This window comes from Triturus cristatus, chromosome 6 (assembly GCF_964204655.1).
Source record: "Triturus cristatus chromosome 6, aTriCri1.1, whole genome shotgun sequence".
NCBI classification, from domain to species: Eukaryota; Metazoa; Chordata; class Amphibia; order Caudata; family Salamandridae; genus Triturus; species Triturus cristatus.
In genome coordinates, this window is record NC_140589.1 from 449,463,275 (window position 1) to 449,487,876 (window position 24,602).

At 42.9% G+C, this 24,602-nt stretch overlaps 1 protein-coding gene across 15 annotated transcripts in view; it reads right to left on the reverse strand.

Moving 5' to 3' along the window:
* Positions 1 to 24,602, reverse strand: part of DST (dystonin) — a 1,436,897-nt gene that overhangs the window by 9,998 nt on the left and 1,402,297 nt on the right. For 7 of the 15 annotated variants that reach the window (XM_085610880.1, XM_085610881.1, XM_085610884.1 and 4 more), the window contains 3 exons: positions 6,246 to 6,407; positions 5,429 to 5,628; positions 4,989 to 5,099 (listed from right to left, as the gene is read on the reverse strand). In XM_085610880.1, coding sequence (XP_085467006.1) covers positions 4,989 to 5,099; positions 5,429 to 5,628; positions 6,246 to 6,407 — 473 coding nt within the window. The remainder of the gene's footprint in view (positions 1 to 4,988; positions 5,100 to 5,428; positions 5,629 to 6,245; positions 6,408 to 24,602) is intronic. The other 8 variants (XM_085610882.1, XM_085610876.1, XM_085610875.1 and 5 more) reach the window with 5 other exon arrangements.

The following is a 24,602-nucleotide window of genomic DNA, read 5'->3' on the forward strand; positions in this document are numbered from 1 at the left end:
CAATCCCCATATAAGCCTTAGCCCAATCCTCAGGCAATGCATCTAATTCTGTTGTTTCTCATGTATCATTATAAACTGGAATATATCCGTTATCTCCCCCCTCTTACAGCTAACAACCAAAGATTTACACCTGACTTTCTGCTGGCTTGGTGTGAGAGCTCTTTATATATTTAGCAATATGAATCAACTGTGACAGATTCCATAATAAGATAGAACTATGGTTAAGCTATTTCCCATCTGGAAGCCAAGATTGCTAGGTGAATTCAACTTCCATTATCTATGGCAGGGAGCACAGCACAGACTCAAATGGTGATATTTACATAAATGCTCTATTATTTTTTTAATATCTCAATCACACTAACCAAAGCATGTTTCCTCTATGGTGATTAGACTTGTTGGGCTCGCAAACAACCAAGACTCAGACAGGAAACATTAATATTGCCATATAACCAAGGAGTTTTTTGCAATGACAGACCTAGAAATATATTATCTTTGCACACAAACACATGTTGCTATTTCCTGTACCACCCCCAGCCTTAAATAATAGAAACAGACAACACAAACCCCACTCCGCTCCAAGCACTCATCTGCCAATGCACATGTAGGCACCAAGCTGAAATACTTACTTTAAAAAATGCAAAGCACAGGGATCGAAATAACTGAAAGGTAAAGTGGGGATTGACTTCATTTATTTTCCTGAAATCCTGCTGATCAGAAACCCTGGTCTACCATCAACTGGAGAAGCAAGGTAGCAGCACAAATGTTCAAACTGAACATAGTGAAATGGGGGGACCTGTACCTAGACAGTAACTTTAAACATACAATAACAACACAGGCCGCCCTGTGTGCATGCCCCTTGACATTTTTCTTCACCACTGACTTGAAATCACATCAAAATCAATCAAGCCTTCCTTTTCCAAGGATCCTCCCACCTTCAAACTACTAGAATGTCTTATCACCAGCAAGTCCGCCAAACGGTTGGTGATGCCACTTTACATTACGAAGTCAAAAAGAAAATGGAAAGTGAAGTTACAGACTTTGCTACCATTAAAGATTTTAAATTCTGTTCTTCACAAACAGCAGCCCTGTCAGGGTTGGATGCAACCCATCGCACTAACATATAAAAAACATGTGGCTTTATCTCTCCTATTAGCCAAAAGGCAAGTGGCAAGGCACTAGGGAAGAGACAGATCATTGAAACACACAATGTGACTGACAAACCTTACATATTGCAGTGAGCAATTGAAAATATATGCTGAACTACAACCTGTATCCTGCTTGCCCAAGGACATAGGAGAACATTTTCACACCTATTGATTAAATAAGGCCTTAAGCACAAAAGGAACTGGGTCTGACCACTAACTTCTTAAGCTGACTCAGCACCACAGCAACACAAAATCACTGCAAATGTCTGACATGTAAATAGGAAAGAAGGCCTTAACTTGATTAAGATTAGAGTATGGTAAGCTGTAGCTGTATACTGTCTCTGCTCCATTTATTGTGCTGCTATCTGTGACGCATATTAGAATACGTTGTCACTATAACTGCATTGTTTAATATTTATGTGCAAATTCTAAATAAAGGTTAAAAAAATAATAAGGAATCATCTTCCATCAACATGTATTTAGTAATCTGCTTAAATTAAGATGCTGGAACTATCTTCAATCCAAATGTAGTAATAGCAGAATGACAATGAAAACATTGCATGTTCAGAACTCTTTTGAAAATAACGGAGTGGCAGCAGTTTATGATCATTTTATAGGCCTCCTCCTTTGATCACTGTAGTGGCATAACCTTTTCTTCCGCTCATTTAGATCTGTGAAGTGGCCTGAAGGAAGTAGAAGCCAGACTAAATGGACATGGGAAGGCAGAGGAGGTTCCCTACTCCTTCCATAGCTCACGCTGGCAAAAGAAAGACAGTGATACTGCAATGGCCCATGAGTCTTCTTCTACATGGACAAACTCCTCATCCTGCAATTCTCAGCATCCCAGGGGCCGTATTATGATAAGGACCCACATTTCGTATTTGCGCCCCAGTGCACCTTTAAACAGGTGTGCAGTGTGCAAAAAGGAAAAGTGCGCCCTATTCTGTTGAATGCACTGTCCTTAGAGCAACTGCGATCTCATGCTGCCCTGGAGGCAGCACATTCAAGTGAAATACGGAATGACTGCTTCAAAGCCATTCCGTATCTCACAGTGCAGGTGGCAGCCACCTTGCACTTTTAAGTGGAAATAGATATCCCTTTGCAGATGGGTGCAGGGAGTGGCTGTATAACCTGCAAGGAGATGTCTGGGGTGTCCATGGGATTCCCTTTCATTTCTCGAGGGCTGCCCTCAGGGCCATGTATACAGTGCGCCACCTTTTTGTGGCACACTTTCATTGCACAACCTGACATCTTCTTTGTCTGTGCAACCACATCCATACTATGGCACAGAGGCAAAGTGATTCCTTCATTTTCATGGGGCCATGCCCCCATGCAAAAGAGGGAATACCCTTTTAAGATAGCCCTGGAGCTACATATACAGTATTACAGAAGGGGGCGCACAATCGTCTGCAGACTCTTCTGTAATACAAAAGGTCCCCGGGGGCACACAATGCAGGAGTACATGGCAGTTGCGCTGCCGGGGCACCTTCTGCAATATGGCCCCAGATGTACAGGATTTCATGGGTATGGGGAGAAGCTGAGTATGTAGTTGCTGCTCCCTTACTCCTGAGTATCAGTTATTGCATCCATAGCAAGTGTCCTTTATTGGCATTTTAAGCTTATATACCAGCAGTGGCTTATGAAACTGTTTGTCTATTGTTTAGGCAGGATACTCCAATATCCTTGCAGCCCACAAAAATGTGCAATGCCAGTCAATAGGTGTATGGTCTCTCATAATTGGCCTTTGACTCTGGCTCAGGCCAATGACATCAGGGTGAGAGGTGTAATGGCCCGCGCAAACAGCTGTGATAGGCTGAGACCATTTATGTCTCCACTGACAACAGAGCCACACCAGATTATATTCTCTGGTGTATGCTTGTTTACTGAGCATTTCAACATCTCACTTATGCTTGGTCTCTCATTCTCACTCAAACTAGCCATTCCTTTCATCTCTTGCCAGGGTTGGCTTCTAGCTGAACAAAATACACAGGAGGGGGTGGGCAAAATAATGCAAATGCACCATGTGGCACACAGAAAATTGATTTTTTGTTAGATCATCCTATAGCTGTGTTTGCTATAAGCCCTAACCTTCAACTATTAATGAGTCCTGGGCCTATAATGTTTTGTACAGGTCTAAGGTTGTACAAAGACATAAGAGTTTTTGCCCACAGGTCAATTCCCATTTCACGTTAACACAACTTCTATAGCTCTATGTTCAGTTGTTTTCACTCAAACCTGAAAACACTCTGCATGCATTTCATAGGCGTGTATCTGCTTTGTGGTTACTTTTTAAAATTGTTCCAGATTCTTTAATACAAATTGGAAGCTCACAGGTGTACTCAGCTAAACAGAAAAAGAGCAGGCTAGCTAACTTGCTTTCTAGTCTTAATGAAACCAAGTTATTTGGGAATGATGAACTGCCTTCAAATTAAACATATTGAAAAGAAATACCATGAGAATTAAGGAATACAAGCATAAATCTACATGCTTCCAAGTTTTCAAATGAAACATCCATTAGAGCTCATTCCTTTTTAAAAATATGTCAATGAACTACACTCTGAGTGTTTTTTTTTGTGGTGTGTTGGTATTCATAAGAGGCCTACAGTATGTATTCAGGTAAAAGATTTACGTGACCTATCACTCAATTCCTTCAGTGACCAGTGCTCTGAGACATATGGATGGCATACCATACTGACAGGGTGAACATTTAATTTAGGTGTTTAGAGTTACAAAATATAACACAGCTATGGTGTCTAACATTATGGCTCATTTGCTGATTTGCTCACTAAATATCCCTTAAGGATTAATGCACACCCAAGTGTTTGAGATGAGGTCATCCAGAATTAGGCTGTGTAATTGAATATGTTTTGTTGTGATTGGCGGGGACTGACTTCAAATTCCCTCCAAGAAGTCCAAAATTGGCTACTAAGTTAAGAACATTTTTGGGCACGGATTTTTGATAACTTCAGGAAATAATGCCAAAAGTATGTTTGTTGCTATCTAGGGCCAGTCCATTCAAACGTTCATCCTTCATAAAAAGCCTATTTCAAGGAAAGTGAGAGAATATTTAACCACTATCATAGACGAGGACTGGTTTCTATATATGACTTAATTAGACATCACACAGTCAAGAAATGCGTATGCTGAAGACCTTATTCTTTCTTGAAGCAAAAATCAAAACTGCTGACCAAAACCAAACATAAAATGACTCACTGAAACAAGACTGAGTCCTACATTGTGAGACCAATAATATGTATTCTTTGTTATACTAGTTATCTTTTTTTGCTTGTGTACTTAGAATGATTAGTACAGTATGGACTGCAGTCTGGAGATGATTAACTTTATTAATGTAGGTTCTACTCTTAACAAGCATTTGTGCTCAACAAACCACTATCAACTCCTATAACCCAATAGAACAACGATTATTTTATCTTTTCTAGAAAGGTTTCACATCAAGCGGAGTCAGTCATGACTCAGAATGCACAAGGGTTATATTGTTCCGGCACTGCGAGGTTGTCTTGTATACATATTTCAAAAATATGAATCACATACAATGAAAAAACAGAACACAAGACAAGGGTCCTCTGGAGTCAATTCATAGACACATTACCATTGGTCGAAACCACATACTGCATTGGACCCGTCAATGAAGATTTGGATGTGCAGGAGCAGTGAAAGCAAGAATGTCAGGCAGAAGAAACATGTATTGCAAAGAGGCCAACACTGAGGAGTGTATTAGTGCGCAAGAGGTTTGCCAAAGTACTGGAGTGAATTTCTAGAGTTAGTGAAGTGATAGTTGTAGATCACAGAAGGACTGGACCATAAGCTCTGTCTTTACTATACCTCTGTAGACAGGACTGGACATTCTGGGGACTCTGGTGTCTTACAGGGTGTTGATGTTTTGCTGTTTGCCAACCATGGCTTACCATAATTGCGTGCTAAAGGTTGGCCTGTCTGCATGAAATAATTGTAAATCAAAGTATGAGGACAGCAGGTTATGGAAGGTGATTCACCCAAGCAGTGTACAGTAACATAATATAGCAAACTAAAATTTGATATAATTAAATACAAATAATTACAAGTATGGCCGAACTAAAAAATATGATTACAAAATGCATGGTTGGAACGTCATAATGTAAACTGAAAAAAATGTAATGGAGTTTAAAGCATTTTTAGCATTAAATACATTTGAGCATTGTTTCGTAATAAAAATGTAATATTTGGCTTGCTTACTAAACGTGTATTATTTAATTGCCTATCATTGCTTTGTGTGTAGGACATACCTTGGGAGTGCTTGTCCCAGGAGTCTGTGATGTTCCAGGTTGCACGTTCGGACTGGACACTGAATTGGTTCGGTTTGGTGAAGCACCCCTTGATGACGGTCTTGACTTCCTCCCCCTCTGTCTGAAAGCCGCCATGCTCTGACTGCCTCCATCAGGCAACATGAACTTTTCCCGGAGTTCCATGTTCGTCCTTCCTTTAGCTGTAGCAAATACAAAACATGCTTTAAAACCATACCAAACACACCATACACCTTATAAATATATACAAATTGTATGGTATGCCAACCTAAATACAGCATAACAGCAAGTTATGTGTATTCATTTGAAACCAAATTGTGTTCTTTTTTTGATACAGCAAGTGAATTGGAAACCATCTGTCACATATGGAATAGAACACTACCAAATTTCCTTTGTTGACTTGAATAGACTAGCAATGTTGTGCTAACCAATGAAATTTAGATGCAGAGCAGCTGCTATTACAAAAATAACAACTTTGAAGAGTAGAAAATATTAAAGAAACTAAAAAGTGCATCTGTACATAGGCCACTGTAGAGAGCCTTTACAGTAACAGCTGCACCTCTCAGCAACATGCAGTGATAAAACATGAGGAAAATGAGATCTCTGTTAATGGTGGCACCACACAAGTACACATCAAAACACTACAAACACAAATATACAAAAGTACCACACTCTGGAAGGAACAAGATGGCAAAGAGCAATGATAATTGGTTTCAACTTGTGCATGTATCAACAAGCATGTGCCTTAACATCAAGACTAAGGTGAAGAAAACAAAGCCATGCGAAGAAAAATAATCACCCAGCGGAAAAAAGATACATTCTGGAGCAGGAGAAAGCGAGGTAGTAAAAGCGAGAGACTGAGCAGGCCGGACAAAGAGAGACGTTTGCCAACCTATAAGAGGCTGAGTGGTAATCGAAGAATTGGATTCTGAACGTAACATTTTACTTCCATGATGATGAACTAGAAAAGAATGACAGAATAGCAGTCAGATTAAAGAGAAAGAGAAGGAATACCATAAGGAGAAGAAGGAAAAAAAGCACAACAAAATGTATTAGAGCATTGCTTGAAGTAAGGGGATAATAGGCTACAAGGTCTATGTAATTGGTTAAGCAGGTTCCCTCCTTTAATTATTTATTACAATAGAAATAATCCCTAAATGATTGGAGACAATGTTGTATTTATGTTGCAGTACAAATATCATCATATAACAAGATATAAATATAAATCAATGTAAAGCAAAACATTAGTGGGAATTAAAAAACAAGCATTGGCATAGCCAATAGGTCTTGCTTTTGGGACCTTATAAGTATTTAGTTATGCAGCACAATTTCCTCGGTGCAATAACATCAACTGTTGCATGGCTAAACACTTATAAGGTCCCAAAGGGAGCGCTTTGTTAGTATTTATAGCTCGGATCATATGTAACTCTCACTTCACACTTAGTGTCTGTGCAATTTACAACACTTACACATCATCTTCACTGCACTATTTATCACTGCTTTGATGACGTTGCAGGCCGGATTCTTCCTCTGATATTTACAATCTAACAAGCAGTCGAGAAGGCCCTTTATTGCAATGCAATACGTCTAGCATTTGCAAGAGTTTAAGCCATTAGTATTGTAAATGACAATGCTTTTTATTTATTTTTTAAAACCCAAAACATAAATAAAAGACATTGCCATTTACAATGCCAATAGCTCAAACTCGCGTGATTGCAAATGCTTGTTTTTTTAAGGCACAGTAGCTCAGAATACGTGGATATATTCACGAAGTTTCTAACTTTTCTTTAATTTCCGAAGGAGTGCCAAAAATGCACGTGTTGTTATGAACATCTTCTTTTTACTTGATAATGTAGAGCTAGAAAATCAACGCTGACGAACGAAAAGGCACATTTTGTTTTCTCATTCTTTAAACAGCAGCTATAATTATGCTCTGTGGCCTGACCTGCCTTCCCCCTAGGCTGCTGGCTCCATCAGCAGGCATAGGACATCAGAACACAACGCTAATTATTACAAAGTTCTGACCTCTTTTCTGTATAATAGGCGACTGAGTGGGTCACAGGTCACATATAAATAATTCAGAAACGGGGTTTTATAATGGAATCGCAATTATAACATGTTCTGGATACAGAGTCAAGACGTGCAGAGGGCAGATTTACGCTGGATAAGAGAGCAGAGGTGCTTCTGACCCAGCGCCTACAGCCCAACCGTGTAGTATCGCCAATCCTATTTGCGTACATACCAACACTTCGAAACAGACGAGACGGATGTGTGAAAAAATTCAGAGGGTTAGTTTCCCCATAACCATATATCGCAATGAAGAACACTGTAAGCGGGGAAAAGCTACAAGAAGAAAATGTTCATTCACAACATGCAAACATACCAAAAGATTTTAATGAGGCAGAACCTCACAGACTTTTATGCAGATATACAGAAGTGAGATGAACATACCGCGGTAATAAAAATGTTCTGCCATCAGACACACTCCTGACATAAGTCATACGCTAAAATATGGCGGTGACCTGGCATTCAATGTGAATGCCCTGTTGAATGCTGCCGTATCAGCACTGAGCTACTTGTCTACTGACTACTTCCCTTTTCACCTGAGAGAATACGAGGCTACAGCGTCATCAGCATACGCATGTTTGCTACGCTGTAAACGGAGAAAATCGACGAGCCACTAGACTGCGCACTTGAAACACATTTTTGCACTGACTATCATGGCCGCATGTTAATCCATTCCTGGTTTTAGGGAGGTAGAGCTCCCCCTTCACCATCCAGCTGATTCTGGTGAAGTTACCCACACGTGAAGATGAACATAGGTCACTTTTCTACGGTTGTGCTATGTTTGAGGTGTTATCCATGCTACATGATTGTGACTAATAGAAAATCGATATGTTGCCAGACCTAGGAAGACAAAGGGTGGTAAAGCAGGCTGTCTTTCAGGTTTGTTGAGTTAAACACAATATCATATTGAATATGTGCGTTTTAGATTCTAAATTTAAATAAGTGGCTTTTGTCCGTTTTTCTCGACCAAGAGAGGAGCGGGACATGCGTGCATTAGAGAATGAAAATATATGTCAATAGAGCTCAAATAGGAGACCTTACATAAATGGCTTGTCCTACTTTTATGCACTCTAAACTAGCCCTCCGAGAGAGCTATACCTTGCAAAGCGCATGCTCGGAGAATAATTGCGGAAGCGACTGGATCACGTGAAGTACAGGGGAAAGGGGCGGGGAGTTGCTGAGACAGAGGCTGAGTACTGAGGAGGTGAGGGTCGCACTAGGCGGGGGAAGGGGTGTGAGGTCTGAAAGCCAGAAGGCGCCTGTGCACGTAACCGTGCGCGTAACCGCACGCTTTAGGCCACACAAAAAGCGTGTGGTCGGATCTTTGAAGCCCACTTACTAAAAGTCTCGCCAGAGCAGCGAATGCGCTGGCTCAGGCGAAACCTAAAAAGGAAGTGTTTACTGCTTTCAGGCTTTGAATTGCGTTGAAAATAATAAGTAGACTTTGCAGATTATGGTAACAAAACTATGAGGCGATTGAATGGGTCGAAGCAGTTTCACTGTTGCCACCAATAACTTCACTGCAGTACTGCTTGATCAATACTAGGCGCCTTATTTAGAGTTTGGCAGAAAGGATACTCCATTACAAATGTGGCTTATAACCTGTCCACCATATTATAAGTGCATTGTCACGTATGAACTTGTAATAAGGAGTCATGCTTCCCACATTTGTGACAGAGTGCCCTGTGTGCCAGACTCTAAACAAGGCACCAGCTTTGCAAGGATGGCTGAATGGAAAACAGTGGACTCAATGGCACCTTTCAAGCCTTACTTAAGTTTAATGTACATGTCACACTATTGAATCTCTAGGTAATAAAATTGTATCAACAAAATTGTCATGCTTCTGGCTATCACTAAGAATGAGTTAAGGCTTCCATATTGCAAAATTTCTCAAACATATAACACCTAACTAACACCTACTGTGTAAATGTTCTATCCCAGCACTACCCCATACATCTATGAACATGCAGTGAAGAAGGGCACATTAGTTATATGTCTGCTTCTTCATTAAGATCATGACATTAAGGTGACATGGCAGTTCTAAAAGTGGAGAATAAGGTGCTTTCAATCACTGATGCATTGCAGGAGGTAAGGCCTTGCCAACACCACAATCTGATGAACTAACAAGTTAGTTACTTTCAGTAATGCTCTGTATGGTCGATACTTTGTCTAACTGCGGATTCCTCACCTTTAGAATATTCTCAGAGGTCAGACTGGATCCCAAAGATTTATACAGTAGTGCTCCTGCTTGCCTGTAGGTGGTCCAGAGTAGCTATGCATTGACTTTGTTCTGCCTCAGAATTGACAAAAGGAGCCACATATATGTGGCACTTCTGCGAGCTGGCATCAGTTTCATTCGTGACTCTGTCCACACACTCGGACGCAGAGACAAATGCTAATAAGAGGTTTAGGTGTGCACATGGCTAAATGGGGACCTTTTCATAATGGAAAAGAGACCATTCCCAGGGAGGAGGAAAAGCAATCTGCAGTCAGATAGACTATTCACCAGTAACAGCATTACCAAAGGTAAGTAACTTGTCTTCTCATGGATACTTATAACCTCAGATTCCTCAGCTTTAGAACAAATACCTAAGCACTACCTCCCAAGATGGTGGATCTATCGAATGGTTTGGATAAAAAATCTTACAGGACTGAATGGGCGAAAATTCCCTTCCTCTCAACCTGACTGTCAACGCTGCAATGCTTCATTAATGTGTGCACTGATGTCCATGTTGCAGCTCACAGATATCGAGTACAAGCACTCAGAGGGACAATGCAGTGGCAGCAGACTTAGCCCTGGTGGAATGGGTCCACAATACTTCTGAAGGCTGAATACTTAGCATATCTTAAAGCAGAAAACTAGCCACCTTGATAAAGTCCTTTTCTGCACTGCACTGTTTTGCCTTTCTTTAGACCACAGAACCCCACAAAAAGCTAATTGTCCACCCAATATTCTTTAGTGTGATCAATGTAAAAGCCCACATTGGGGCCCAACCAATGAAGTTAAGTCTCTCCTCCTCGGACAGGAGTTTCTTAGACTGTATTGGAAAGAGAGATTGTGTTCATAGGTGTGTGTGGCAGGGCAGAGAATGCTGGGAAGGTGATGGATTTCCCAACGTGAAAAGTAGTCCCGACTTTTGACAAAAAAGGCTGCCCTCATTCGTAACACCAGTTTATCTGGAGACAAAGGTGGTGTTATATGGCTGTACAGAGAGAGCTTGGAGACCACTCATGCAGTGAGTTGAAGTTATCGCAACAAGGAATATATGATCTGATTCACAAAGGAAAGCTTACACTTTTGTGTAAGTTTATGATTTTTTTGCAATTCACAAAGCAATTTTGCAACCTGTATCTTTACAACTGTGGAGTCTCTGCACTCATGAAGGAGACTCAACACATATAAAGATAGGCAGTCATAAAGATACTATTCGTATAATTCCTTTGCGAATTGCAAAAAATGTTAAACTTACACAAAATAATTTTGTGAATCAGGCTGATTGTCTTCAAAGTCTAGAGGTGTAGTGGACGGCTGTGCATTGGCTAAATGGGAGGGCACAAAAGAAAAGTCGGAACCAAATTGATATCCCAATGTGGTATCACAAAGAGTTTGGGGGAAAACATATGTGCCAAACATTTTATAAACCTCATTACAACAGGTCATTTGAGTAAGGATGGCTGGTCTGGCAGACACAACAAGGCTGAAGGGAAGCACAGCAAAGTGAAAATGCTCCTGTTGTACCATGAACCACAAATAGCATCTGTGGGACTGCAGGAAATTAAATTAGCCATACTGCAGGTCCGGAGTCATCATCCAGTAAATTAGGTCTAGTGCAGACAGACCCTTGGCCAACATAAACATCATCAACTGCCCTTTTGCAAGACGTCATTCAGAAAATGTAGATATTAAATTGGTTGAAGGTCTCTGACATTCTTTGGCACAAGGAAATACTGGGAGTAACAGCCAGTCCTTATTTCTGGGGCCAGATCACTCGCTATGGCTCCTTTGGCCAAAAGAGCCTACACCTCTTGAAGAATGATGGACTGCTGCACCTCTGAAAGCTACTCTGATAATGGTGAGAGATGCAGCAGGTTAGAAATGAAGGCAAGGGATAGATAACCATATAGAACAATCTGAAGGCCCATTTGTCAGATGTTACATTTTGCCACCTGTGGAGAAAATGTCTGATTCTCCACCTGCAATTTGTCAGTGTGCCACTAAGAGCAAAATAAAATAGCTTGCCATAGTGGATTGGGATGTTTGTTGCCCAGGTGGAATTGACTTTTTCTGCTTGATCCCAGTCTCTGATCCAAACGGATTGGGGAGCCTGTTGTGGGGCGGTGGCGTTGCTGGTACACTAACTCTCTGGAGTATTTCCAAAAGGGAAAAAACTACTGACAAAAGTGCCTAACGGTAGAAAGGCCCAGGCACGCATCATGACCCAGCTCTCTTTAAAGCCAGGGCATGATCAGCTTTCTTATTCAATAGGCGAGTCCTGTTGAAATTGATATCCATGAGTTATGCCTGCACACATCCAGCCTGTAGATCGCATCCCTGTGTGATGCCAGAGTACCATGCAAGTTCCAACAGCTCTGCCCAAGCAATCAGTAGTTTACATTCCAGACTGTATCACATATTGGGCCAGGTCCTGACCATCTGGGATGGATTGAGCAAAGGAGGCCCGAAATTCTTCAGGAGCTGCTGGCAAGATCCCCCTGGCCATGTCCCAGACAGAGTAAGAATAGTATTGCCCTAATAAAGAGCTGGCCCTGACCAACTGCAAGGCCAGGGTGGCTATTTAAAACATTTGCTTCCAGAATGCTTCAATTCTCTTGGATTCTCTGCCTGGGAGGGAGGGGTTGTAAGGAAAGAACTGGGGTTTACCCTACGGAGGTAAGCTTGGGCCACCAGCATGCAGCGTTGCGTTAAAAGATCATGGTGAACTAGTGCTGGTCTGTGGTGTCTAGCTACCTGCATATTCATTGGTGGACAAGAACAAGGTTTAGTCCAGGTGTCCAGTAATGTGTCGGTAGAGATCACACTGATTAGCAGTAGAGATTTGGATGAAGCCTGTCCCGGCTGTAGAACTTCAGTTAGAAAGTTTGTCTTCATTTTCATAAAGGGAAGTTATAAGTCCAGTCAGCTGCATGGCATATCACCACAGCAAAGAATGCACTCTCCTCTGTTGATGGACCGGGGGAAACCAACTCAGTATCCAGGGAAGTCTACAACTGACTGGCTTCCTGTAAATTCAAATAAATGTTGTCATCATGATAGTGTGTGGGTAAATCATCACAATTGTCATCTTAGAAGGCTGGTTGACTCTAGTCAGTCAATATGAAAAAGTTGTTAAAGGGCTGTAAGGCAGCTGCGCAGTAAAGACATTGTCCTGTCTGAATCATACTGTACAGGTACCAAGTGTGTTGGAGCAGATTGGGAATGCAACCTCGGCTAAGGTGAATTAGCTCAGAGTGGGACACAACTATTGGTACAGTGCAGTCCTGCACCCACTTCGTCACAACTGGCATCAAATGCCAAAATTTGGATTTTGTAACCAGAGTGGATGACGGCACCAAAGCTAGTGTGGTAACCAAGACAGGCTTGGGAGGCACAGACAGAGTGAAGGATGCTTCCGCTGGTGGCAACCCAACTGAAGGCCTCCATGGTTGCTTAGGTCTAAAAGGCACCCCCGAGGGAGTTCAAAAGGTGCTGAACATAAGCAACATGGCCTCTTTAAAAACCTCAATATATTGCAACATCGCTGAAGGCTTTGGAAACTCAGGGTTTATCATGATCAGCTGCAGAATCGGGCCCTCAGCAGCGGACGGGGAGGGAAACTGGGAGGAGCCATAAAAAACTTACCACGTCTGCAGCAAAGAATGGTGGAACTGGGATGAATCCTGCTTAGATTTGTTGTGATTCTGCTTTAGCTTACAGTAAGGCTTGGACCTTGATGAGGACCTGCCACAGGAATGGCCCAGGGAGCAGGACACCACCCTCAACTTCAAGGGGGAGTGGGACTTGCTGATTTCTGATTGTGTTCAGCAACATACAGTTTTGCTTCAAGTTCCCAGGTGGCCTTTGGATTCATGAGGACATACTATAAGAAAGTGGATTATTATTTGTGGTGGGTGGTTGTCCACCTCTCTCGGAATAAAAGTAACTTGTCAGGGTGAACCCCTTAAGTCCCTAAATTAATCTGAGCTTCACCCCCTGGTAGCCATGGTACAGAGCAGACAGACACCATGGTACACATCAGACGAGCTTAACTCAGGGCACTGCGTGAAGTATGTATTCAGTATTAATCAGTACATTTTAATTAACAAAATGACAACACGGCAACAAAAATCCAATATGGGGAACTGTAGATCTGAATTATTAACGTTTTGAGAAAAACACAAGTGGGTTCTTTCCGGTCAAAGACTTTACCATGTGACTTAGTTTTTTTTATGGAGCTCAAAATCCTTCAGTGGGGCAAGCCTGAAGCTGTATCTGAGGACGGTGCATTGAAATTGGATAGCTTTGACATCTTCAGAGGTCTTGGAATTCCAAAAATGTAATGTTCCAAATGTATAGGGTTTCTGGAGCAGCCCCTCTGAGTAACTTCAATGGCTCCCAGGACCTCAGGGACAGTGCTGAGAGGCCAAGACTCATTAAGGCTGAGGCCACTAGCAAGGTCCAGTATGGGTACAATCAGTACTGGGCAACAGGTCATTTAAGAAAAAGAGGCATATTTCAGCCTCTTTTTCCCTGCACCCAGACAGAAAGTTAGCCAACTGACCCTTGGAGTTTACTACTTTTCCTGGGTACAAAAGAGAGCAGGTCCAGTCCTTCATGGTGCAGCTCAGGTCACAAACAGCAGATCCACCCTTCTGATCCTCTGTAAGTCCAAAAGTGTTCTGATGAGGGTACCTTGGGGTACCATATTTATGGTTGGCACCAGCTAGGATGTGGGAGTGACTCCTCATTTCTAACCAACCAATGGGGTAAAAGTTCCCAATGAGGTAAAGGTTTGTGCAGACTTTTTTGGTTTCCTTGCTGCAAATAATCCCACAGTACACCTTACTCCTAAAATTCAAGATTGAGGAACTCTTCCTCCCTTGTGCAGAGCCTGCATGCCCACCCAGAGGTGTAGCCATGGAAGTGATCAGATCCCTCCACGGTGGTCACTCAAAACCAGCTCTGGCTGTAGGTTCTATTAGTAGGCGCCAGACTGACAGTGGGGAAAACAGGCTGTTTTCTCCCGTACTCACCTTACATTCACTTGTGAAAGGGCAGGCCCCTCTTCAAGTTAATGAAGTTCTTAGGTGCACCCTACTGGTATTCCTGCAAATGAAAAAAAACACCTCCCCGTACCCAGATGTTTTTTGCTGCACTGGGCGCATTTTCACACAACATAAGGACAAGCACTGGCTGGGCATATGTTGGTCAGCTACTATAAATTAGCTCCAGGAGCTTCAAGCTGGGAAATGATCATTTTTGAAGAGTTACATTTTCTACATATTTATTAAACATTTACGTTCACCAATGAATTGGACTTTTAATAAATATGAAAATGTGTTTGATGAACCTTTGTTGCCTTAGCCTGTCAAATTTTACAAATTAAAGTTTATAATTTGTACTTTGATATTTTCTAGGATTTAGCTACAGCCCTGCCAGTAAAAACAGCTTTTGGGGACTTGGTCACTGGGGTAATATGCCTATTTTAATTTTGCACATGTTCCACGTTTAAATATCAGGCACCCTAACTTGTGTCCAATAAGCTGTACTAGGAGAGGCTTCTTAATATTTAAAAGCAGGGATTCCTCCTGACAAAGAGGGTTAATTTGACAGTTCTGTGAATCTTTTAGGCTGCTGCAGTCAACTGGGTAGGCCTAAAGCCAGGTTTTATCTTTCACTGTAGTGGACAGCACAATCAGTGTAGCAGTCCACAAGTGACATTTAACTTCCAATGCAATGGGTGTATTTCATTACCATGTACAATATCCTTAAAGAAAGCTTTAATTTGCCAACTAGAATTTTACCAATTTCAACATACTTAAATGGGGAGCAGGTGTCAAGTACAGAGTTCTAAATACTAGCAAAACAGATAGGGCACAAATTGAGAGGAAATAATGCAAAAGATGGTAATTTCCTACAGACACTCATCACATGATTTGGAGTTGTGCTCAGAACCTAAGCACAAAAGACATATCTTGTGCAGGCCAGTCACAGCCATTTGCTTGCAACAGCACTGGGAAGGCATGAACCCTGTAGTTTTAGAAGTGAACATGTTCCATTGCACAATGGGGTTTGAGCAAACTGTTGAGAAAACTTATCAACAGATGAGAAAAAAGTTCACCGACAGGATATCAATGTAAAAAATATAGAAGTAAAAAATATCAATGAAAAAATATAGAATGCAAAAATATTGACTCCCTATACTTAAACAGGTAATATAGTTGTAAAAAATATAGATTTTTGTATGTATATATATATATATATATATATATATATATATATATATATAAAATAAATAATAAATATTAAATATGTTAAATCAATTAATATAAAAGTAATAAAGATTTAATATATATTTTAACAAATAAACTTAAATTAAAAAAAGTTAAAACAATTAATAAACTACTAATTGTAATTTATTTTATAATTTTTAAATTAAATATATTTTTTAAATTATATATATATATATTCACTGAAAAAACCATAGATTTTACAGACGTTATAGTTAGGAATTAGCATTTAAAAAACCTTAGAAATTCACACAAAAAAACATAGGTTTTAGGGACGTTATAGTTAGTTGAACATATGACTCATATAAAACCAGAGAAATTTGCCTGTTATAGTTAGTTGAGCTAACTATAACTCACGCGCCCGCAATGCACTGCTGATGATGTCACATATTGCATCATTCATGACATGGTCAGTGACATCACTCATGACATCTCAAATGACATATCAAATGACATCACTACCATAAGGTTGCGCTGAACCTACGGGCAGCATGCCCTACAGACACCTGTTGAGGGCGGTTCTGCAGGAGGGTTGGGTGCATCACCCTGAGTGCGCACGTGTGAAAAAGCGATGTTGCCGTGCGTAATGATGTGATCTCTGACCACATTCAGTCACATCGGTCTAATTTTAAGGACCTGCTGGACCATACTGTAGGCCTGAGCCAGCAGGCAGCATGCCCTACAGACACGTGGTGTTGGCTTTTAGGACACTGTAGTGAGCTCCTTACTAAGTGTACATGCACACAGGCTCCCGCCACTGCATTATACGCGCACATTATGCTTCTAGCATGCGCTCTGTTCCTTTGTATGTGAACGTTGGCATAACATATTATTATTTAACCTTATGTATTCTAGTGCACTCCAACTCCTCTTTGAACAACGATTACCACTAACAGTTGGTAGATCGTACTTCAAAAACGAAGGATGCACTCAACTCCTATTTTCTATCAAGCTTGAAATAAACCTTCATTTACCTCCAGACGTTTCCACCATTATTTCTCCCTATTCAGACATTCCATTGATTGCCACAAGAAGGGTGGAGCGGGAGCTGACCCCGCAATGATGCCCTGGCATTCTGACACCTTCCATCGTGGTATCAAGACACCATCCTCGACCGGAGACCTGGTCTATCGTACAAACATACCCCGGACTAGGAGCTTGCACCAACACATCGTGGGACACACCAGTGGTGGCAGGTGAGCAGTGAAGCCTCGGTGTGCAAGACCTACAATTGAGCACAGTGCAGGGGAAGGGGTTGTGGTGCAGCACCCTGGGAGTACAGGTGAATGCAAGCGATTTTCCCATAGCTAATAATGTAGGACTATATTATCAAACAACGGCGATAACATTATCACCCCTTTAGCGACAGGAAACTGCCGCTAAAGCAACGATAAGGGGTTCATAATATGCCCTTGTAAATTCCCACAGAAGCCCAAGTTCACACCAGAACCTGGGCTTCGAAGGGAATTCTCTTGGTTTCATACCCGAGTGTAGCACCATATCATATCACCACCATGCCACGCTGAGCAACACCGCACTTTCAGACCGTTAACAGTGATAACTACCTACTGGCGACCGCCAGTAGGTAATCAAGAGCAAATTACAATAGTTCCTTGATTCTTTTAGCTTTCAAAAATTCTCTCTATTACTGTTTTTCTACTTATCATATAAATAGTTTTTTGAATATTCAAGTACACATCGAAGTCAGAAATGCAACGTATTCTATCAACACACTCTCTAGAACATTCTACAACACGTGGAGGTTAAAAGTTCATCAATTTTTTTAAACCAAACGATATTTTTTTGCAACATTTTCTCGAACATTTAACGGCATGTGCAGGTTAAAAGTTTATGATTGTTTTAAGTTCGAACAGTGCCTTCCAGATGCAAGTAGCAGGTGTGGTTGAGTTGAGCAAATTTTATCCTATAACATGTACGTGCAAACTGCTTTTTCTTAACCAATCACAAACATAATTTTCCACAAAACGAATGTGCACTCTACTTTTAAAAAACAATGCTTTTCATCTCCCAATCAGGTACCGTTTTGTATGCGAAAAGAAACTAGTTCCCCATCTTTATTCTACGAAGGAACTACAAATGAACTGCATGAGCTACAGACATCTTTCCATACCTTCCAGCCATACCTTCAAAATGCTAGTGTGGATCGAAGGACATAGCGATGTTTTCTGGTGCAAGAGGTATGCAGAACAGAGACGTATTGACTTAGACCTAGGTTTACAAAATGTGGACATTAAATGGTCTGGACAGAGAGGATTCAGGTGGCACCAATTGTTGCCTTTGGTTAAAACCTGTTTGCCTCTCCAACACCCTGACCTCATGATTGTGCACTGTGGTGGAAACAACCAAGGCACATTGACTGGGGTAGATTTGGAAATGCTTATGAAGGACACCTTTGGACAATTGATGTTACTTTTGCCTCAAACTGTCTTTGTATATTCCAATATATGCCAAAGACAGAAGTGGAAATGGTCCAAACAATTTTCTCCTCAGATTTAAAAATCTCTGAAAAAAATCAACAAAGCTGTCTCTGCATACCTCAGAGACCACAAAATGAGGTCCATATACAACAACAACATACGTTTTGATATGGCGGATATATACAGAAGTGATGGAGTAAACTTCACAGATCAGGGAAATCAAGTTTTCCTGAATAACGTGAGGCTGTGCATCCGCACTTATATGTAGCTCCAACTAATAAACACAAGGGCTCTTTTTAGAGCCACCCTATAACTTACAACTTATGCCCCCCTCTTTTAGGGCCATATAACGCCAACTCCCGCACCCTCGCCAAAATGTATTCTTCACGCAGCTGTGTCGCAGCGGCCAGACCATCTCACTTTGCAGCACAGACCTCTCGCTTTGATCCCCAGCTCTACTCACCCATAGGGGTGAGTAGTTTGCGCTCTACAAATACCATATTGATTTACCTTCATACTCCCTATACAACACCACCTAAGCACCATACACAAGCTACAATGTTCTAAACAAAAGTTCATCCAAGTACCTATAACTACATGCTGACACTACTTGCACAGATGTCCCACAGCGGCCAGAGCACATGACTTCACCGCATATGGCACACAGTTTGGGCTCACTCTTTAATCCCCAACTCCGGCAGCAGCTCAGTTTAGCAACATGAGACTCCAGACAATACCTCACATATATTATGTACCCCAGGGCTTTCATACCAGTACGGGTCAGTAGTTCATCCTAGTAGTTGTAAACACATCCGCACATTACTTCCACAACGTTAGTGCAGCAGCCACGGCACATGACTTCACAGCATAAGACACACAATTTGGGCTCACGCTTTAATCCCCGAGTCCTGCACCAGCTCAACTTACCGGCATCAGACTCTACCCAATACCTCACTTAATTTCCGTAGCCCATCCCTTACACACCAGTAGGGGGTAAATACTTCGCTTCGCACTCCCTCTATAGCACACCCTAAACACCCCACAGAGGTTACAGTACTCCTACCCTCCTATTTCCCACTTTTTTCCCCCTTTTTTCACCTTACTCACTTCAACGGAATCACAAAATGGTGGCCAACACTTCCTTGTTGCAACCGCTTGCACCGCTCGCAGCCAATCAGCAACAAGCTTGTGCTTGTAAAGCCTCAGCAAAACAGATGGCAGAATTCCCAAATATCAATATCTGTAAATTTCGATATTTCTCAAAAACTACTGAACATATATACACCAAATAAACAAAAGCATGCTTTCTAGACCAAGACCCTTCTCCCTGCCAAATTTGGCATAATTCCGTACACCCGTTCGACCTGTTGCCTTGTCTAAAGTTTCGTATGGAAATTAACATGGAGAAAACACGTTTTTTGGACCCCCTTTTTTCTCGACCCCCCCTTGACGAATCACCCCCAAACTTTCAACCTAGGAGCTGATCTCAACAAAGAATTAGTTTTGAAAATTTCACAAAGATTCATCAGTCGGCGCCAAAGTTACTGCGAACAGAATGTTGCAATTTCCCTATAGTAACTAGGTCCTAACTATAACTACCTACTGGCGACCGCCAGTAGGTAATATGTATGTATAGATATATAGACTCGTACCCGGGAAAAACACCTTACAAACCTGCAAGTACGATTCGTACAGAAACACCATTTCCGTACGAATCGTAAAAAACACCGACCGGCAAAAAAACACATACAAATCGGATCTGGGACACCGCGTACGTGACATTCGCACGGAGTCAGGCAGCGTTTTACAGATCAGCAAGTACGATTCGTACCCACAGCACTTCGCACGGCAAAGTTTTTACACGACCCAAAAAGTGCCGGAAAAGCTAAGTACGCTGCGATGCACGACGAAAAGGGGGCCCGGTACGCACCGTACCCCCATCCCTACACGTCCGCACCATACCCCAGCATCCCCCCCATGTCCGCACCGTACCCCCAGCCCCCCCATGTCCGCACCGTACCCTGAGCCCCCCCATGTCCGCGCCGTACCCCCAGCCCCCCCATGTCTGCACCGTACCCCCACCCCCGTAGGGTAGGTACGGTGCGGACCCCCACCCCCGTAGGTACGGAGCGTACCACCACCCCCATAGGTACGGAGCGTACCACCACCCCCATAGGTACGGAGCGTACCACCACCCCCGTAGGTACGGAGCGTACCCCCACCCAACCCCCGTAGGTACGGAGCGTACCACCACCCCCGTAGGTACGGTGCAGACCCCCAGCGTGTAGGTACGGTGCGCTCCATACCTATGGGGATGGGGTGGGGGTACGCTCCATACCTACGGGGGTGGTGGTACGCACCATACCTATGGGGGAGGGGTGGGGGTCCGCTCCGTACCTACGGGGGTGGTGGTACGCTCCATACCTACGGGGGTGGGGGTACGCTCTGTACCTACAGGGGGGTGGGGTGGGGGTACGGCATGTACAGGAGGGGGGCTGGGGGTACGGCGCGTACTTGGGGGTGGGGTGGGGGTACGGCGCATACATGGGGGGCTGGGGGTACGCTGCGTACTTGGGGGTGGGGTGGGGGTACGGCGCATACATGGGGGGCTGGGGGTACGGCACGTACTTGGGGGTGGGGCTGGGGGTACGGCATGTACGTGGGAGGGTGGGCTGGGGGGTGTTCGGTGCGTATGCGGGCACATGTTTGGACGTCTCCATGGTTGCCATGGGAGTTCGCTCCGTACGGTGTTTTTTCCATATGACGTGACGGATCGTACTTGTGCGCTCGGACTTCAGTTTACCGATTCGTACGTAAAACTGTCCGGGGACGTGTCGGACACTGTTTCCGACCCGAGGACGTGTCGGGGAATTTTCCCCGTGCGATTCGTATGGATTTTTTAACATACGATTCGTACTTGCCAGTTTGTACGGGACTTGTACGATTTGTACGGAAAAAAATCCGGATACGATTCGTACGGGGAATATTTTTAACGGATCGGAATCGGCCCCTAAATGTGCAACACTCAGCAAAAGGGGAAAAAAACAAAACACCTCACAATCTTCCTGCTTAAATGCAATTATGCATGAGTCATAATCTCATACCACTGTCTAAACCCTACCGTATATCAAAAGGGTGATATACATTGTGCAAACTATGCAGATATCAAAAAGTGCTGTGTGCAAAAAAGTGCAACCTTTGGTCAAATTGAACGGGTAAAGTGCATGTGCTTAAAAAATTCATAAAATACACTCGTGGAAACATTCATAAAAGCAAAAAAAGTTTACATAATATTAGCCCAGATGGAAAAGGGGGTAGGTGTGGCGTGAACTATATTACAGTGTTCAAATAATTCAAAATACCTACACGAAATTCTGTAGTGAAGTTTCACATCTGGAGAAGGATAATTGTATTACAGAAAATGGTACAGGTCCTTCATCTTATTGAGTCTGTTCGGAAATCTGCTGTCTAGCTCAAGTATCATTTTTGACTCCAAGAGGCCCATTAGGATGTAGGGCGGATCGCCTCTGCCTGCATGGCGGAGGCGATCCGTGGCAGGGGGTACCGCAGCGGACGGGGAGACCACTTTTTCGCCCGGTCGACAAGTCGACCGAGCGAAAAAAGGGTTTAATATGGTTGCGGTGTCTGCTAGACACCGCCATCCATTTTAGCATGGATGCGGAAACATGCCTTTCCGTGGCAGCGTTGCCGCCACCGAACGGCATGCGGAATTCTCTTCTGGGGGCCTGTTGCGGGCCCCCAGGGTATGGGGGTTGGGGGTGCCCCCCTGCATTGTCATGGACATGGTGGCAGGCACCTCACGGTGCCTGTCACCTTGTGCATGAAAATGCACGCAGTGCATTCCCAGCATTGTGGCACAGCACCGCCTGCCACAATGCTGGGAATGGAGGATGCCACGGTGGCGGTGGCATCCTAATCGTCGGTGCGGGACTGCCGCACAACTGTCGGCCGGACCCAGACAGAAGTCCGCCCACCATCCTAATGGGCCTGTAATTGTCTTAACATCCTTTCCCTGTCTCCTCCTCTCCGGAGCTTACTACAAAGTATTTCAAACACTTAAGGTCATTATTATGTTCTTGCTTGAAATGGTGAGCCACCGGATACGTAGCATCGTTATTAACGATGGCTCGCAGATGTTGCAAAATTCTGACGTGCACCTGCAGCTTGGTACTACCCACGTATCTCAAACCACAGGTGCACGTCAAAATATAAACTGCAAACTCCGTTCTGCAATTAAAACTGCCTTTGATTAGAATTTTATCTGGACTGAAAGGAGTTGAGTAATGTGTAGTGTTCTCACCAAACTTGCATGCTCTGCACGAAGAACACTTGGTGAAACCTTGCCTGGGTTGTAACCACATCTTCGCAGTTGTTAATTCAGGACTGGTTTTGACAATTGGTGTTCTCATGGAGGGACCTTTTCTGTATGTGATAGTGGGTTGCATGGGGAGGCTGGGAGCCAACACCCCATCCGTCAGTATTATTGGCCAGTTGCGTCTTATTGTTGACCTAATGTTGCTTTCCTGTTTATTAACCCCTTCAGTGCCCGCCCCTTTCCCCGCCCAGTGCCGGCCGTTGCATTAGCGGGCGGGGTCTATGACGAGCTGGACTCGTCATGGGCACAGCGCCACCGCGGCCCATGACGAGTCCAGCTCGTCATGGGCACTGAAGGGGTTAAATGAGGTTATCAGTCTCGGGGCATTGTCGGCAAAATCAGATTCTGCTGCACGTGTCATCGGAGAAAAGGGAATTCCTGGATTTCTCATTGACTTTATATATATATATATATATATATATATATATATATATATGTAGAGAGAGAGAGAGAGAGAGAGAGAGAGAGAGCAATAACATAAAATCTATTTTTTTTTTAAAAAGCCTTCTATTATAAATTAAAATGTCAAACTATATAGAAATCTTTAAACTTCAATGTCCTACTCCAGTCAGTGCAACAGTAGGGAAAGTGCTGGATAGCGGAGGGGTACGAACTACTATTCCCACTCCAGTGAGTGTAACAGTAGGGAAAATGTTGGATAGCTGAGGAGTAAAATGTACTATTCCTACTCCAATAATTGTAACAGTAGGGAAAGTGTTGGATAGTGGGGGAATAAAATTCAATATTCCCACTCCAATGAGTGCAACAGTAGGGAAAGTTTTGGATTGCGAAGGGGTAACAATTAATATTCTCAATCCAGTCAGTTCAAAATTTAAAACAAACAAAATATTAACAAAATAAAATAAAAAAAGATATGCATATGTTAAAAACTTTAAATACAAATATATTTAATATTAATTACCTACTGGCGGTCGCCAGTAGGTAGTTATAGTTAGGACCACGTTTCCATAGGAAATCCGCAACATTCTATTTTGAATAACTTTGGCGCCGGTCGACGAATCCTCGCGAATTTTTCAAAATAGGTGGGGCGCTACGCTCCGCTCCTTCCCTGAAAGTCTCAGGGGGATTCGTCAAGCGGGGGCTGAGATAAAAGGGGGTCCCAAAACGCGTTTTTCCCATGCATTTTTCCATAGGACCTTTAGACAGGGCTACAGCCCGAACGGCTGAACAGAATTACTAGAAATTTGGCAGAGAGGTAGTCCTCAGGTCAAGGAAGTGCCTTTTGTAGGTTTGGTGTAAATCTGTTCAGTAGAATCTGAGAAAATAGCCTTTAAATCAATATATATATCTGAGCCAGCTTACGGTGCGCTTACGGTACGCTTACCGTACGCGTACGGTGGCGTGCGCGAGCGCGATTCTGATTGGCTCTTAGATCTTAGTAAACATTCGAATCGGCCGAAACCAGGAAGCGGCGGCCGCCATTTTCTCTCTCGCACTGAGAGTGATGTTTAAAATATAAAGCACAAAAACATGTAAAGGGGCTGTTTAGACAGCTCCCACACACATAGCAATGTTGAGGGAGTCCCCCAAGATCCCCCAAGGCCAAAAACGGAATTTTTATTTTTTCGCTAATTTCGCCGATTACGCTTACCGTACACGTACGGTAAAAAATTATAAAAAAAAAAAAATTATCCACACTCTCCCCACCCCGTGTGCAATTGGTGCATGATGGGCACCAATTGTGCATGGCTTATTAAAGATGAGTTAAACTAAAATATTAAAAAAA